Below are 17,056 nucleotides of genomic sequence, written 5' to 3' on the forward strand. Positions count from 1 at the left end.
TTGGGTAATACTGACTAGGACCGCCTCTGGGTCCATGCGCAATGATATGTAAACATCTCTGAAATGTTTCCAACACCTTGTTGAATCTATGCCAGCAGTTCTGAAAGAGAAACCAGCTCCAACCTGGTACTAGCAGGGCGGACCTGATGTAGTTGTCAGTGGAGGTGCTGAGGGGAGGTGAAAATAAAATGGTGTAGTCTTAAAGTTGAACTCCAATAAATCCTGTATTTTGGAGCCCGTTAAGTGAACCAGTTAATGAACACTGAGGAGCTTCCGCCCTGCAGCGACTGGGGACGGACTGTAGAGAGAAAGGGGTGGGAGGAGGAGGAGGACCTCAGATTGAGCCGGAGTTGGAGCCTGGTGGAGCGACATAGAGAAAGTAGAGGACGGACACCTCGACGCGCTGCGCTCCAGGAGTTAACAGAGTTCCCCGCGCTACGCTGAAGTCCGCTTTCCCCTCTTTTCACCACACAGATGCGTCTCTCCATCAGAAGTTAGCGGCGCAGCTTGGTTTATCTCCCCCAAAAAACTTTGCTCCTCGGACCTGGATCGAGCCGACAGGTGGAGATGATGATGATGATGGCGAACGGACCGGCGTCCACCGGCGGGGCAGCGCTCTTCCTCGCGCGGCTGATCGGGCTGTTGGCGACTTGCTGCCGCTTCGTGTCGGTCCAAGAGCTGCCGAACACCGGCCTGAACGGGTACAGTTTGCACCCGCCGTACTTTAACCTGGCTGAGGGCACCAAGATCACCGCCACGGCGACTTGCGGGGAGGACGAGAACGGCAGGAGCGTGCGCGACCTGTACTGCAAGCTGGTCGGAGGCCCGGTGTCAGGAGACCCGGGCCAGACCATTCAGGTGAGTCTATCTATCTATCTATCTATCTATCTATCTATCTATCTATCTATCTATCTATCTATCTGTCTGTCTGTCTGTCTCTGTGTGTGTGTGTGTGTGTGTGTATGTCTGTCTGTCTGACTAATTATTAATATTTTATTAATTTCTTAATATTTTTTTCTTATATCCTCAATTTTTTATTTAATGATAAAAATGACCATTTATTTTTAAATGTTTAATTATAACAGTGTTTGAATTTTCATTAAATTTTTAAAGCCTCAATTCTATTATTTTTTTATTTTTATTTTATTTTTTATTGTTTTTGCATTTTTTTAAATCTTTTGTTGACCACATGTGAACCTAAAGGACTTACATTACTTATTATTCATAGTTCCTTGCTCTTTTATTTATTTTTAGAGTATATAATTGATTTTATAAAGCTTTTTTCCATGTGTAATTCCTAAACCCTCCCAGTGTTTTAATATTAACACTTGGGTATTTTTGGAACTCAAATCATGATTCTGGTGATGATGATGATGATGATGATGTCTGTTATTTGTCTTCTGCAGTTGAATGCATTTATGTGATCGTTGCAATAACATTTGGATCATGACTCTTCATGGTAACTGCAGGCTTTGTCATGATAGATGCATTCTGGGCGGTGATTTTGAACAGAGGGGGTCAGCAGTGTGTGCGGCTCTCCAGCTTCTGTGCCAGGTCCTTATTTCATGCACTGCTTCCTTTGTAGGACTTGGCAATACTTAACAGGGGCCACTTACATAAAACCACACAGCTTAACTTGGTTCGGACTCCACAAAAACTAACCTCCTGATAGCGTTTTTCCCTCCTTTATCCTTCCACTTGTTTTCATGTGATGAGGAGTTTGTGAGGCTGTAAAATCTCATCATTAGGTCTGCTGGGAGTTATAATGTATTAGTTAACACACAGAAAGATGATTGCAGTTTCATGAGTTAACTATTAAAGCAACCCTCCAGGCAACGACGTAAAAGCTTATTGCCTTCTCTCGCTCTGTCTCCTTTTCTTTCTCCCACCTGTTCCCCACATTCCTCACGGTGACTGACCCGTGTCCTCCAATCAGACTGACTTTACGTGCTCTTTTTACCACCAGATTATTAAGGCCTGAGTGCTGCTCGCTCCCCTGTCTTGTGTGAGAGTTTTTAAAAAGTCTGAAAACGTTTGTTTTAATTAAACATAAAGTGTTTTGGTTGAAACTGGCAATGAATGGCCAAACATAAAGATTAAGTATTATCTGCTGGGATAACGAAGGAACAACAAGCATTGGAAAACTTAGACGTGTGCTATTCCATCTTTTACCCCCTTGATTAGATGGAATATTCTCTCTGTGTATCTCTACCGTGTCTGCTCACAGTAGTTTGAGGGTAAATGGAGATGTTTCTGTGTGTTTGTGGAGTTGGATCATTTGCTCTGGGAGTGGTGCATTATGGGTTTATAAGATGTTTGCTTCATTCATACTCGTATTGGAATTTCTAATGACACTCTGAATGGCACAAATGAGATTTTATTATTATTTTTTTAAACCCGATCGGCCACTTTCATATGTGATCTTAAATCGGATACTTATCTGATCTTCGTCGAAGTGACCTCAGTCTGAACGGTCAGGCCACATTTCATCCGACTTTCACAGTCACAACTCTGCGCCGGTGGATGGGAACCGCAGCAATATTGAATCATGGCAGATAACATTGATGCAGCTAGTCGACGGAAAGAAAGTGAAGTTTTGGACTTAATTAGCATTTGGTTTGACTGTTCTGTCCACTATGGACAGCCAGACGTCATGTTTTCCTCTGCGCATGCGTGTTACTTCAGGGTCATGTACCCTTCATGCTTAAGTGTGAGGAAGGTCACAGTGGGGGATGGGAGTAGATAAGAATTTAACGACACCGATTCCATTATCAATAACACTTATTGATTTGATTCTTTATCGAGTTAGTTAGGGAGTAAAATATAGTAAAACTGTGTGTGGTTGCTACGACTCTTTAATTTGAAGTATGCACCAACATGTTTTTATTTCACTTGAACAAAATTAAAGCTGGTTTAACTTAAAAAATGAGAATTCCTCTGTCAAATGAACATTATAAGATAAAATAAGATTGCAATGATCAACTGTTGCACATTAACAGATTTGTGCAGAAATTTTAGCATGTTTGCGTTTTCAGGAAGGAGATCTTTCAGGACTTAAGGCATCTCTTGCTGTGGAGAACACCGGCTCAAACAGGGTGGAGGACTGAAATCAGATTGCTCTTTTCAACCCCATGTCAGTCAGGGATCAAATGATTGGTCAAACTCTCTCTGCTTGTGGGGCTGGTATTTTGAGTTGAGTCTTTGTCATTTCCCTATAGAAAAGGTTAAGGGAATAAATAAAACAGAGCTGAAATGGTTAAAATAGTATTTTGAGAATTTTCAGTTAAGACATGAGAGACTATGCAGCAAATTATTCTAAATTCACCGGCTTCCATCGTAGCAAACGGGAGCAAAGCTTTCAGCACAAATCTAGTAACTGCTCGGTGACATTCATTTATTTTGGCCTCCGTAATTTTACTCTTCCCTGCCTCGATGAAAGCGGTAGCTAAAGACATGTGAGAACCTGCCTCTGAACCAGCCTCACTCTGGCAGTCCTCCTCAACTAAATGTTAAAATGAAATGGATATCATTCATTCAGTATGACTCTAACATTATTACAACCAACAGGACCTGGATGAGATTTGTTACCTGTGACATCTAAGACTGAAGCTGTGCTCCCGCTCGAGAGTTGCCGCCGTTGCTAAGCAGCGTAAGAAATGCTCTGCTTGGAGGTTTTCCCCCCTTTGTTGTGATCAAAGCTCTGCACGTGTCGCAAGGAACTGAACTACTGGGATCCAGTTCTCTCTGTGACTAGTGATTCCCATCACTAGTAAAAATGAAAAAACGTGAATGACTATGCAAAAAAAAAAAAAAAAGGATTTTGTTAAACAAATCGGATTTGAGCATTAAGACCTGCAGTGTGAACGTAGCCTAAGGCTCTGCTTTGTTTCCCTCCTCATGTTGCTGAGATTTGCAGCCAAATGAAACTGGAAAATGAATCAATCACTTTGATCACTGAGTCTGTTTACATGATCAGTAAAATCCTATATCTGGGAGTAATCAGATTATGACACGTCTACATGCATTTCTGAAATGCGATATTCAAGAAATCCTTGTTTAAATTTTCCAGTCCATCATCAAATCTCTTTATGAGTACGTATGTAGCAACATGACTTCCTGTTATTTTCTTTACGTTTGGTTTTTGTTGAACATGTGGGAGCTAATAAGTTTCCATCCTCTCCACCCCAAACTGGTCCAGACAGATGGCCTTCCTTTCTGGTTCTGGCTCTGCTGGAGGTTTTTGTTTCGCTTTCTCGTTGTGCAGCTCAGGGTGGAGGATTGAACTGGTTCATATGAACACAGTTTCAGACATGTTAGGTGGATACATTTATACGCGTGTCATGTGGGTTGCTGTGTGAGTGTATGTGTGGGGGTGTATAAATATTTAAATGTGCATATAGATGGGTGTATGCATGGTGGGTAGAGATTTATTTATAGACTATAGATTTGTTTTAAACAAATGTATGTATGTGCACATAGTTTCAAATCTGTGTTTAAGATTGTTTTCTTATTGTGGTGTTATGTATTATGTTTGGTACAATGATGTTGACATGTCTGGAATAAATCAAAGCAAACAAATAGTTATTATAAGTTAGACTGATGTGGAGCATATAAAGGCTTAAAATGGATTGAATTGGATTGTGTATGTAAAAGTGCCTTAAGATGACTTTGTTATGAGTTAGCACTTAGAAGTAAAGCTAAAGTGAATTGAATAAGGATGAAACAAAACAGAGTTGTGCTGACTAATTATGGACATATAACCACTCCTAACCCCACTCATTATAAAAAAAAAATTAAGTAAAGCTGGAAACTAACACCAGCTCTGCACCTCACTTGGAAATGTGCTAAATGAACTAAGTTAACATTTGCCAGATAACACAAAAGTTATTAAAACTGAAGGATATGATCGTAACTTCACACCATCAAATAACATATCAAGGTTATTATGCTCAGTCCCGACATATCGCACGTACAAATTTAACTGCGTGACTTTAGCTTTCTTAAAGACAAAGCTGTCAAGCAGTTAAAGCACAAGTAAAGAAATGTAAGTGAGAAAACTGACCCCGGAAGATTTTCCTTCCACTGCAGCCTTCCTAGTTTAAGAGGACATCTAACGTCATGCAGATGAATTAAGAGTTGCATCCCTTTCCTCTGGGATGAGGAGGTCTGCTGCAACTCTTCTTGTGAGTAAAAACAGTGATAGCACTGAGGTTAAATTTATCACACGTTAATACCCTGATGCTGACATGTCATTGTTAAACTAACCTGGGTGGAGTCGTCTTTCTCTTGAAATACAAGAAACCTGATCCATTTTCCTTCAGTAACCATCAGCTGTAAAACAAAACCCTCTTTTCAAAGCTGTTTTACTCAGAAACATCGTGCTTCTGTTTGGGGTGCTTAGAGTGAAATCGCACTATAATCAGGTCCAATAAACGTTTTGTCAAAGCAGAAGACTTTTACACAGAATCAACACCAATATGTGGATATCTCCCTTGTAATGAAGATAAGTTAAACATATTCCCGGTGTTTTCATTGATGAGCTTTCCCCTGTCATGTTGATGTGATTTTCACTTGGTGGATTGAATGACTCAAGCCTGTATGTTCTCACTTGGTACATTCAAAGTTTTGACTTCCCTCTATTAAGAAATATCAGATCTTAAAAGATCAAAAACATTCATGGATGTTGGACAGATTTTAAGTAAGGGAGCTGCAGAATCTACAGTGAAAGCCTGGTTGAAAGAGGTGGAAAGTGAACAGTTTGGTAAAGCCAAACCAAACTTTGTAAGAAACCGAAAACTTGTGGCTAATTGCTGTACAGGGTGTACTTACACCAGGGTAGATTGAGGGACTCGGTTTGATTGGGTGAGGACTTCAGATACAAGAAGAAAATCTGGTTCTTTGATACGGCAGGTCATTCATTGCAACGAGTCAGTGGAGAAACAATAAGTTAATGCAGTCTTATAGTTTCTATTTTTACTTTGGTGTTCAAACATAACACAGTTTTTAGAAAAATCTGTCCAGTATGAGCAGCAGGATATCCAACATGTTGCTCTACATCACTTCCTCGCTGGATGGTACGTTTGCTTTCATACTGTCAGGGAATCGCACCAGGATTCACTTGCAAGTAAACCAAGACCTTGGTTTTCAAGCAGACCAGACTTTGCTTCCTTGGGCCACATCAGAGTGTGAATGAGCATTCACACTGCTCCAAAAGAAATGTACAACCCATGGAAGAGGGTTAGGGTGTATTTGCAGCAGAACTAATGTTGCCAGTTCTTTGAGTTGGCATGGTTGTTAAAAGGGGGCAGTGCACAGTTCAAAGCTCACCAGTAACATCGTTAGTTTCACAGAATAATTAACATGACAACGGTGGAGGATGACAATGTCCACTCTCAGAAAGAAATATAAAAAGAGGCAGCGCAGTAGATGGTGGTGGTCTGTGTTGCCATTAAAACAATGCAGCAGCTGCTTCTTCTTGGTTTCTTTCACTGGTTGCATGTCAGCTATACTGCTCAGCACTGCCCCCATGGTTTCCAGTTGGTACTGCTTCGTTTGCTGCACAAGAGCTCTGGAAATGGGCCAGATTACACATGTAAAGGACGCAGAAGACAGACACAGGAAGCTCCATATCCATCCTTTGTATAAATGGACCTTAAGGGTGTGTTCACACTGGTGCTGCTTGGTCCACCAGCGGTCTGTGGGTCTACCCCCAAACGGCCAGTTTTTACAGCTGCGTGACATCCAGGTGGTTTGGTCTACTTGATGAAAGTGCAGCTTGACAGCAAATGAAAAGAAGGTGTGATATTTCTCGGCATTCCCCTTCAAATCGAATAGACTCGCCTGGACTGTCCTGGTGTGAATGTGCCCTAAATCTGACTCGTCGAGCTGTTTTTAAACTTCATACACATCCTCACTCCATCTGTTTCGTTGTCTTCTCAGGGCCAGTACTGTGACATCTGCAGCCAGGGGGAGAGTGATCGGGCCCATCCCATCACCAACGCCATTGACGGGACAGAGCGATGGTGGCAGAGCCCGCCTCTGTCCCGCAGCACGGAGTACAACCAAGTGAACGTCACCCTGGACCTCGGACAGGTAGGATAAAAACACACACACACACACACACACACTCTGTCTTTGTGTTTGTGGCCATCATATGAACAAGGTTTGTGTGAAGACTCATGTGTTTGAACCCATTAATTAGCCGGCTGTCTTGTTTCTGAGCCTCACAGCGACGTAAAAGACTGGACTCCGGTTTGAGTTGATTAAACGTTGTTGTTTCTGGCAGAAGGTTTTATTGCACTACTGCTGCTGTGGAGTAATGAATCAAATAAAGATATTCTCACACACATTCATGCATGATGACAGTGCTCTCTCTCTCTCTCTCTGTCTCTCTCTCCCTGAGCTCGATGTTAACCTTTTTTGTGTTTTTAAGCCTTGTTTTTGAACAACCTTTTCATCCTCTTGGATGTAGCTCTTTTGTGCCAGGCTCTTGTGCTCAAGTGCCTTCTTCATTCAGCTGTGGAGAGACACTCGGCATGTGTGTGTTCTTGCATTTGGAGATTGTGTTTTCTGTAGTGGCATTCAGTTTTCCATTCCCATCTCCCTCTGTTGTTCAATTTGCTTCACTCTGTTTTGTTCCTTTTTCTTCTTTCTTCCTCTGTTTTTGTGTTAAAGGTCGGTGTGTCTGTGTGTGTGTTCAGCTTGTGAAAGATGTTTTTGTTCACTTTGCATGAATAGTTTTTTTTTTTTTTTTTTACCCTGCATGAATAGTTTGGAACAACCAGAAGCTCTCAAACTATTCATGCTCTTGAATATGACTAGTGTGATGTAATATGCAGGACTGGTACCTTAGAGCTTAGTTATTACATTTGATGTTTTATGACGAAACCTGCCTTATTTTGTTCTTAAATCAAAAATGCAAAGTACCAATGGAAAGTTAAGCTTTTGAAATAGATGCAACTGTCAAACTGAAAACAATACATGACAGTAGTTGATGGTGATCACTGACTGCTGTTAACCACATTTTCCACTGAATGAGAGAATAATTGCTGCAATACATTGGCTAAAAATAGACTACTATTATATTGTTGTGAGAATTGTACATTCCTTTGCTGTATTTCCATTATCTCCATCCACCTATTGTTTTAAGTACCTCTAGTAAACATGTCTAAAAGTGACATTTGACTCAACATCTCCCATAATACTGCTGCTCTGCTGCAGTTTAGTGGCACAGCAGTGAAAAAAGTATCTCACCTCAGTCTTGTATAACAAACAGTTTAATGTAAAACACTTTTTGAAAAGCCCAAAATGGTTTGTCCCAAATTTGCTACAATAGGCATCAAGGGGTTAAAATGCATGCGTGATGCTGTTGCAGATGCATGATTTCGTCTTCATTGTTTGCAGGAATATAACAGAATATTTTCTTTGCAGCAGTATGATGTTATTTTAAAACCAGAATGTTTCAGTGTGAAATTAACCTGTTGCAGCTGCAGATCTACGTGGACCTTGCTTGAATCTGAACCAAACGTTTGTGTATCACATCTGTATTTAGAGTTGCTGCTGAGCGCAGCAGGGGGAGGGAGTGGGGGGGTCTCCAGTTACCAGGTTGCAGTTTTTGTCTTGAAAGAATGTAGGTGGGTGAAGAGTGGGGCTTGTGTTTGTGTTAGTGACAGGGTGCAGAGAAGGTGCCGACCCCCCCCCCCCCCCCCCACCTGCCTGAATGAAAGAGAAAGAGAAAAAAGAGAGATTGGAATTTGAGTTAACCTGTCTTGGCATGCAGAGGGGAAGGCTTGTAGAATTACCCTTATCTCTGTGTGGAGCTGCTCAAATCAAATGAAATCTGGAGATAATCTGGGATGGGGAAAATTTAGTTTTTTTAGAAGCATTGTGATGCAGACATTAATGATTCTTCATCGATGTACAAATGTCTGTGACGGGCACATTTAAAACTCAATGTGTTGTTCATTTTAGCCACATGTTCTTCCGCATCCACATTTTCATCACTCCTCTCACTACCTGCAGGCATCTCAACTCTTTACTCCATCTTCTGTTAGATGGATCTACATGGAGCATCTACGACAGGAAGAGTCCATTTGATTTGCCATTGGTGCACACAGAGCATGAATACACAGCAGCGAACAACATCACATCACTTCCGTTAAGACACACTACAGAACTTTTGCAGATTTTCTCAGTGACGTGCCCCTTATCGACGGCTAATTCAGCATCCATCTTGCATCCTACCTGTACTTTCCAGCCAGTAAAACACAGTCTTAACTGTTGTCGTATTTCTTGTTCTGTCTCTTTTTCTCTTTCTTTTCCTGTCTTCCTCCGATCATGCCTTCTTGCAAATCTTGGCTGCAACATCACGCGGCATCACAGAAGAAAAAGTTGCATAGTTCAGTTTCTCGGGACACTGCTGGGCAGCGACAGCTCCAGAAATGTTCTAAATAGATGTCATTTTGCCATCAAATGAGTCCAGAACGCAGAGTTTTAAGGCTGGAAAATTATGTAGGGCATCTTTAAAATATGCAAATATATTTATCTGACCACTATGACTATTATTTATCACACTTTAGGCAGGGGTTGCGATGTGTCGCAGGCTATTATCACAGTAAAGGCACATTTTCTCTATATTGTGCGGCCCTACTTCAGATCCCTACAATCCTGAACTGGATTAATTCAGTACAGATCAAAGGATCAGAGAGTTGTTAATATTGGACTAAGTGATGTAAGTCTTAAAGTTGGATCTGAATGTATTTTCACCCTGTGCCCAGGTGTGTACAGCTTCATTCCTCACAAGTGTGGTAGTGGAAGAATCGCTGTCACAGGTAAAGGGGGTGGTGAGATAATAAATACAGTTTGAAGGCAAGGTAAATAAAATACCTCAGAAGATCGGGGGGAGGGGCGTCAGGAACATGGAACAGAGAATTTTAGGCAAAGGATAAAACAGGTAAAGGAGGTGAGGGCATGGAAAGAGGAGGAGATGACGGAGGAAAAGAACAGGATGCTTGTCTGTTTCAGCACACTATTATTAGAGCACAGTAGAGGCTTCAGAGGGGAATGTACTTTTCTGTGTGTGTGTGCGCGCATGTTCTTCAGGTGAGGTCTTCTGTTACACAATCCTTCCTTCTTGAGCTTAAAAAATGTTTCTTGTGATCAGATCTGTCAGCAGCGTCAGCTTGGAGCCCTGCAGAACTGCATCAGACTTGTTGTTGTTGTTTGTGCTGGTGCTTTAGCATTGCTCTGTGGTGGAAAAACCTGAAGTTAAAGTGGATTCAAGATGGACTCAAAACAAGAGTTAAAAATATTAAAAACTGTCCTCTGCAGCTATCTGTGATTCTTTGCTTTGGATTGTTTTCAGCTCTTCTTCCTCTTTGTGATGAAATCTGCTGTTGAGTTTTTTTCAAACAATAAGGCTACATCCAAACTTTAGGCTTTGAAGCCCAATGATCATTTTTTGCTGAGATCCATTTTTTTTTTTTTTTTGTGACTTATTTAATTGTAATTGAATGCAACCACTATCAGGATCCAGTGTGAGTAGTCTATGGCCCTGAATCGTCCCAAAGATGTAATACCCATCATGTTATTTACGGAGGTAAATATAGGTGCTACACATTTTGGTGTGTGTGTTTCAGTTTTGAAGTTGTGGAGTTTGAACTAACAAAATTATGATGTAACGTTTGGTTCATTGTTAAATTCGATCTTGCCCTCCCGGCGCTGAATTTTGACATCTGTCTCATGTCAATGGTGTAAAAGTTGGAAGCAACGCAACATGACCGTCCAGACTGAGGAAACTTTGAAAAGGATCAGAAATGTGGCCGTATCCTGGGTCGGATTTGAAAAAGTTGGATTGTTCCGACTGCCATAGAAAGATCAGAGATGGGTCAGATTTGAGCCATCTCATAGCTTAAGCATTGCACCCATTCATCGTGTCATCTTTGATCGTAACTGGCTCTTTTATTGTTTTTGGAGGACTGCATGCAAGTTCATCTGTATTGGGTGAATAACCAAATATCCAGGTATATCCATTTCTGATCATCAAGGGCCTCTATCGTTTAGGTTTTAGATGTTTCTGTGCTTCAACACACCAGATTAAAATTAAATGGATATCTCCAACAGCTTAAGTTTTGCACAAGACTGTTGATGATCAATTAATTTAAACTGTGTGTGTTAAAGCAGGAAAACATCTAAAACTTTCAGGACAAGTGACCTCTTGAACGCTGTAATCAAAAAGTCATCATGTATGTGATGAGACAGCCTTTCAAGAAATGGTGATGTTGTTTTTTTTTCATTCAGTCAACATATATTAAAGTGTGTGAAATATGGTTGAACATGGGAGGGGGTTAGTTGGGTGTGTAAGGGTTTTATGGGTTATCCTGTTACGCTTAAAAAAAAAAGAGCAACACTTTAGCTACAAGAACAGCTCGACTCTGGTTAAGCTTTGGTTTTTCAGTGTGTTTACTCTGCAGTATGAGAATGTTTGGTCTTTCTTTCCTCTCTTGGATAAAGACCATTTTGTGTTTGTAATACCAATTAGCTCTTTTTCAAAATTCATATCTTGTAAAAGATTTTTTTAAATCTATAAACAGAGTATTGTTTTTAATATTGGAAAGGGCTTCAAACTCCAGACACACAAGAATCCCTGCATTTCACACACTGATTCAAACCAAACAATGATCTGCTGGATGTTGGAGTTGACGATATCCATTGATTGGCCATCACACACTAACATTTGTCTTAACTTGGCTACACCATTTAAAAATTCCAGGATATGTCACAGCTTTCAAGTAAAATATTCTATAATAGATCTTTTAAATGGCCATCAAATGTGGACCCACAAATGTGAAATAAAAGACAAAAATCTTCAAGAACATTTTAAGTGAAGCTTCTTAAGAAATTTTGAAGGGTTCTCACACGTGGTGTGTTGGCAGGTTTTCCTGCAGGACCGACAAATAAAGAGGCTTACACAAACACATGCTGTGTTGACGTAGCTTCATTGTTCAGTGTAGAGAGGGATCAGTGCCAACTGACTCTGACTGAATTCTTCCTGCCATTGAAGCAGTTTTAATGTCAGAATGCCAGCTCTGAGCTAGAGGGTGGAGGCTGTTGGAGGTTTACACATCTGCAAAATCCCAACAGTTTCCTGCTTGCAGTTTAGAGATTAAGCAGTTTATATTTGTAGCAGCAGAAATATTTGTAACAAGCTGAAAAAGGTAGAAATGTAAGTTAGTTGTTTTGGTTGTAGCATGTGGCGCTAAAAAGTCAGAAATATCTCCCTTTCTCTTCATTTATCTTCATACAAGATAAGACTGGTTAGAGGCTTTATCTCTCATCATAATCATGCAGTAGCTACTTCGAAATAAACTAGCAGGCTTGCTAGCCTCCTGTTTTAACTGAAACTGGATCATTTAGCGCTAGCTTAGTCAGCGCTAAGAAACCTGGATACTGAGGTTCTCTTTGAGCATGTTTATAGTTTATTTTCAGCTCCAAAGTGAAAACCTTGATTAACTAAGTTAATGTGTCTAAAAAAACTCACTTAAAACAAAAAATGACATGGTTTCTGCACATTATCTTAAAGCTAATCGTGCTATCATATAACTAGATTAGCTCTGTTACATAGCTTGATGCTAACATAGTAGTTGAACTTGCACAGGGACAAAATCTCTTCTAGAAATTTGAAGTCACATGTCAATATTTTTAAAGTATGACTAATTATGAAATTACTTTAAAAAAGTTACTTCAAACTGGTGTAGTGATACTGATCCATGCATGTCTAGAATGATGCTTCTTTCCTCCTCCTCAAGTGACCTGTGAAGTACCTGAGGTGGCACCATGGGTGTCCAGTCAGATTTCAGGGTGGGTCTTTACCACTTTGGCCACCAGCCCGGCTGCAACCACTGCCAGATTTATGTTTTTCCTGCTACGCGTCACTTCATTTAAACTAGTCTCCTCATTAAGCTGAACCTTGTTTAGGCAGCAGCTCGTAGACGACACCGTGCATCTGATGGATGGATGATTCTCTACATCACGGAGTGGTGTTGATGGGAAATCTAGTGATAGAACTGCCGCTATTAAATAACTGAAATGATTAGATTCATTCGTCACCTGCTGAACTGGACAGGAGGTTTTCATTTATACCTGACAAGATTCATTTTACGCCACATTTGGAGGGGTAGTGGTGTTAATTTAGAGTCTGGTTTTGTATCTACAGTGATGAGAGTGGATGAAATGTTGATTACAAATAATTTTTTCTAAGGTTGGACAGAAAATTACTTTTCTTTGTTCTTTATTTTATATACAGTTGCAATTTCTTCTGTGTGTGTGTTGTGTGTGTGACCTGTTGTTGCGTCTTAACGTGTATTCAGCTAATTCTCTGGAATCTGCGGTAACACCTGCTAATCATTGGGAAATCTCTTAGTTCTTTTTTTTCTCTCTGGTCTCATCATCATCATCCTTCCCATCTTTCTCTTCTCGCTCTGCCTCCTCAGCAAACTCTTCATCGCTGTCTCTGAGCACAAAGACTCCTCTTTGTTCGACAGAGCAGTGATGGTGAGATGCAGAAAGAAAGGGAAGATCAAGATAATGCAGATCAAACCTCTTGTTCATGAAAAAATTGTGAAGTTGTTTTACAGCCTCAGGACCCTGCTGTGCAGCTCCAGCTCCAGAAATGTACATAATAGATGTCACTGTGCCATCAAACAAGTCAGCAATGCAGAGTTTTAAGGTTAGAACTTTGCACATTGCGCATTTTGGATTTAATTAATTTACAGGAAAACTTTAAAGCAGCACTACTACTCTAATGAAGACAAATTCTGCATCCATTTTGTATCCTCTCTCCTCTGAGCTCTCTCCAGCTAGTAAAATTCAGTCCAACGTTGACTCTTATCTTTTTCTCTGTCACTTTCTGTCTCTAATAATGTCCTCTGGCGTTTCTATGCCGAATCAGCCATGTGTGTGTCTAAAACAGCAAGTGTGTTGATATCCAGTTGCAAGTGTGTGACACGATGCCATAAAGCAAAACTTAGCTGCCACATGACGCTAGAGAAGAAATTGTGAAGTGTGGTTTCGCGGCCTTAGGATGTGGGCAATGACGGCTTCAGAAATGTACATAATGAATGTAAGTGTGGCATCAAAACGAGTTAAAGGCCGAGCGTCTTCAGGTTGGAAAGTTATGCAGTGTGTTGCTTTAACAAGAAGAAAAAAAGACATGGTGTACAGAATATGTCTTATAAAGTTGTATTATTATAGTCATTCTAAAACTGGAAACCTTGCTAGCTTTCAAGCAACGACTAATCGGTTATGGTGCATCCATTGCAAAGCAACATGTTGCTTCCATGTGATTGGTTGGTTAGCAAGCAGTTAAACTGGTGAACCTGGTTGTATGTATCTATCTCCAGTCATTCTAATTATTAAAGGATACTGAAATGCATCTGTAGATGAACTGAACTGTAAACAAGCTAATCTGATTTAATTAAAAAGCATTCATTAATTAATTCAACGTTTGCATGATCTAGTACCATATGAAATAAATTGTCTTTCTCTAAGTCTGACACGGCGTGACATTTCTTACATCAGTTTTATACTTTATCATTAAATCTGAAAAACAGCCTCTCTGTTGTCTTGTTTTTCGCAGTGATTCAGTCAACCACATCGTTTAGTAACACATTAGTCAGCAGTGGCATCGCTCTGTTTCTCACTGGAGATCCTTTCTTCCCTTTTTAACATTGGCCATCACTTCACAACCAACAGATGCACTCATTCATTCCCTCCTCCACTCCTCGGCGTTCTCAATTGAATCGTTTGTGTCACTGTCTTCTCATCAGCTTCTTTCTTCTTGTTTTCCCCTTTGTTTGCCTCATTTGGCGTTAAACATTGCCTACAAACACACAAGCGCTTCCAATTAGCACACATTTTTCTGTCATTCATTATGTGTACTGGGCAGGAAAATGAGTGAAGAGGGGGAGAGTAAGTGTTGCAGAGAGAGAAATCTGACCTTAATAGGAGTGATTGGGTTTGGGTTGAAGAGGAAAGAGGAAAGAGGAGGAAAAAATGATAAAGTTGAAGCTAAATCACAGCCTGGATGATGATTGCTGTACAGAAGATGATATCAAGTGATATTGACGACAGGCGAAGACAGATTCCACATGATGTTTTCTTTTATTTCAGCATAAGATTAAGCATAATAAATATGCTTAATATAATGCCAGTTAAAATAAAAAATATATAATATAATATAATATAATATAATATAATATAATATAATATAATATAATATAATATAATATAATATAATATAATATAATAATAATGAGTAAAATGTACGTAAGAACAGAAACAAGGATTTCCAAATCTTATCAACACATATTTTATTCCCAGTAGAAGATTAACAAACTCAAAAACAGACATTTTACCATTTCATGGATAATATGAGCTAATTGTGAATCTGATGGCAGCAACACGTCTGGAAAATGTTTGAACAGGATCAACAAAGTAACCGAATCAGAAACAACTGGTGGAACATTTGACAACAAATCAGGTTAACTGGCAACAAGTCAGTAACATAACAGGGTATAAGAGGATCATTTCAGAGAGGCAGAGTCTCAGATGGAAAGACAGACAGAGGTTCACCAATCTGAGACAAACTGGGTCTCAAAATTTCAGAAAATGTTTCATAAAATTTTGAAGACATTAAAGATCTTACCGCCTACAGTGTATAATATCAAAACAAAGTCAAAAGTCAGAACAGGAGGCTGGCGATCCTGGGGCCCTCAGGCAGCACTGCATTAAAACCAGACATGATTCTCTACTGGAAACCACTGCATGGACTCAGGAAGACTTCCAGAAATCACTTTCTGTGAACACAGACACAAATGCAGGTTAAAGCTCCATCATGCAAAGAAGAAGCCAGATGTGAACAGGATACAGAAACAGCACCGTATTCTCTGAAAGAAAGCACATTTAAAATGGTGGGGGAAAACTGTAAACATCTGGAGCATCATGAGCGCAAAGATCCAACAACCAAGGTCCAGGACTGTAGAGCAGCTAGAATGGGACAAAATTCCTCTCCTAAAACTCCAGCAACTGGTCTCCTCACTTCCCAGAAGTTTCCAGACAGATGTTAGAAGAAGAGGGGATGCTACACCATGCTGAACATCACCCTGAAACTACTTTTTACACCGTGCTGAACATCACCCTGGAACTACTTTTTACACCGTGCTGAACATCACCCTGGAACTACTTTTTACACCGTGCTGAACATCACCCTGGAACTACTTTTTACACCATGCTGAACATCACCCTGGAACTACTTTTTACACCATGCTGAACATCACCCTGGAACTACTTTTTACACCATGCTGAACATCACCCTGGAACTACTTTTTACACCATGCTGAATATTACCCTGGAACTACTTTTTACACCGTGCTGAACATCACCCTGGAACTACTTTTTACACCATGCTGAACATCACCCTGGAACTACTTTTTACACCATGCTGAATATTACCCTGGAACTACTTTTTACACCGTGCTGAACATCACCCTGGAACTACTTTTTACAGATGTGTTGCTTCCATTAAATTAAAAATAAACTCATATATTTCATGAAATTGTAAAATGTCTCAGTTTCAACATATGATATGTTCTGCTAAGAAGAAAATATAGATTGATTAGATTTGCAAATCATTGCATTCTGTTCTTTTTAACATTACACATCATGTTTACAATAATGTTTGTATGACATAATGACTGAAACATAATTTTAGTCATTTTAAAGGTTAAAGTTGACAGATAATGAACTCTGGTTTGTGAAGGTTCATGTGCTGGAGGTGAGAGTGAAAAAGGAGGAAAAAAAGTAGGAGTAAGAAGACGGGAGTCGGACAGGAAAGGGGAGTGCGAAGCTGAGAAGAACTCCAGCTGAGATTGACAGAGAAAGACAAGCAGGCATTCATATGACAGCTTTGACATGTCACATGCATTGCTCAGTGTGTTTGTGTGTGTGCGTCTCATTATCAGAGAGGAGGAAGTGATTATGAGAGGCTGCCTACTGCGGC

At 40.2% G+C, this 17,056-nt stretch overlaps 1 protein-coding gene across 2 annotated transcripts in view; it reads left to right on the forward strand.

The window, feature by feature from the left end:
* The first annotated feature begins 373 nt into the window (after nt 1-373).
* Nucleotides 374-17,056, forward strand: part of lama5 (laminin, alpha 5) — a 110,281-nt gene continuing 93,598 nt past the window's right edge. For both annotated transcript variants that reach the window (XM_042002918.1, XM_042002919.1), the window contains exons 1-2: nt 374-858; nt 6,940-7,092. In XM_042002918.1, the coding sequence (XP_041858852.1) occupies nt 568-858; nt 6,940-7,092 (444 nt within the window). In that variant the 5' untranslated portion in view covers nt 374-567. The remainder of the gene's footprint in view (nt 859-6,939; nt 7,093-17,056) is intronic.

Source organism: Melanotaenia boesemani, chromosome 13 (assembly GCF_017639745.1).
Source record: "Melanotaenia boesemani isolate fMelBoe1 chromosome 13, fMelBoe1.pri, whole genome shotgun sequence".
NCBI lineage: Eukaryota > Metazoa > Chordata > Actinopteri > Atheriniformes > Melanotaeniidae > Melanotaenia > Melanotaenia boesemani.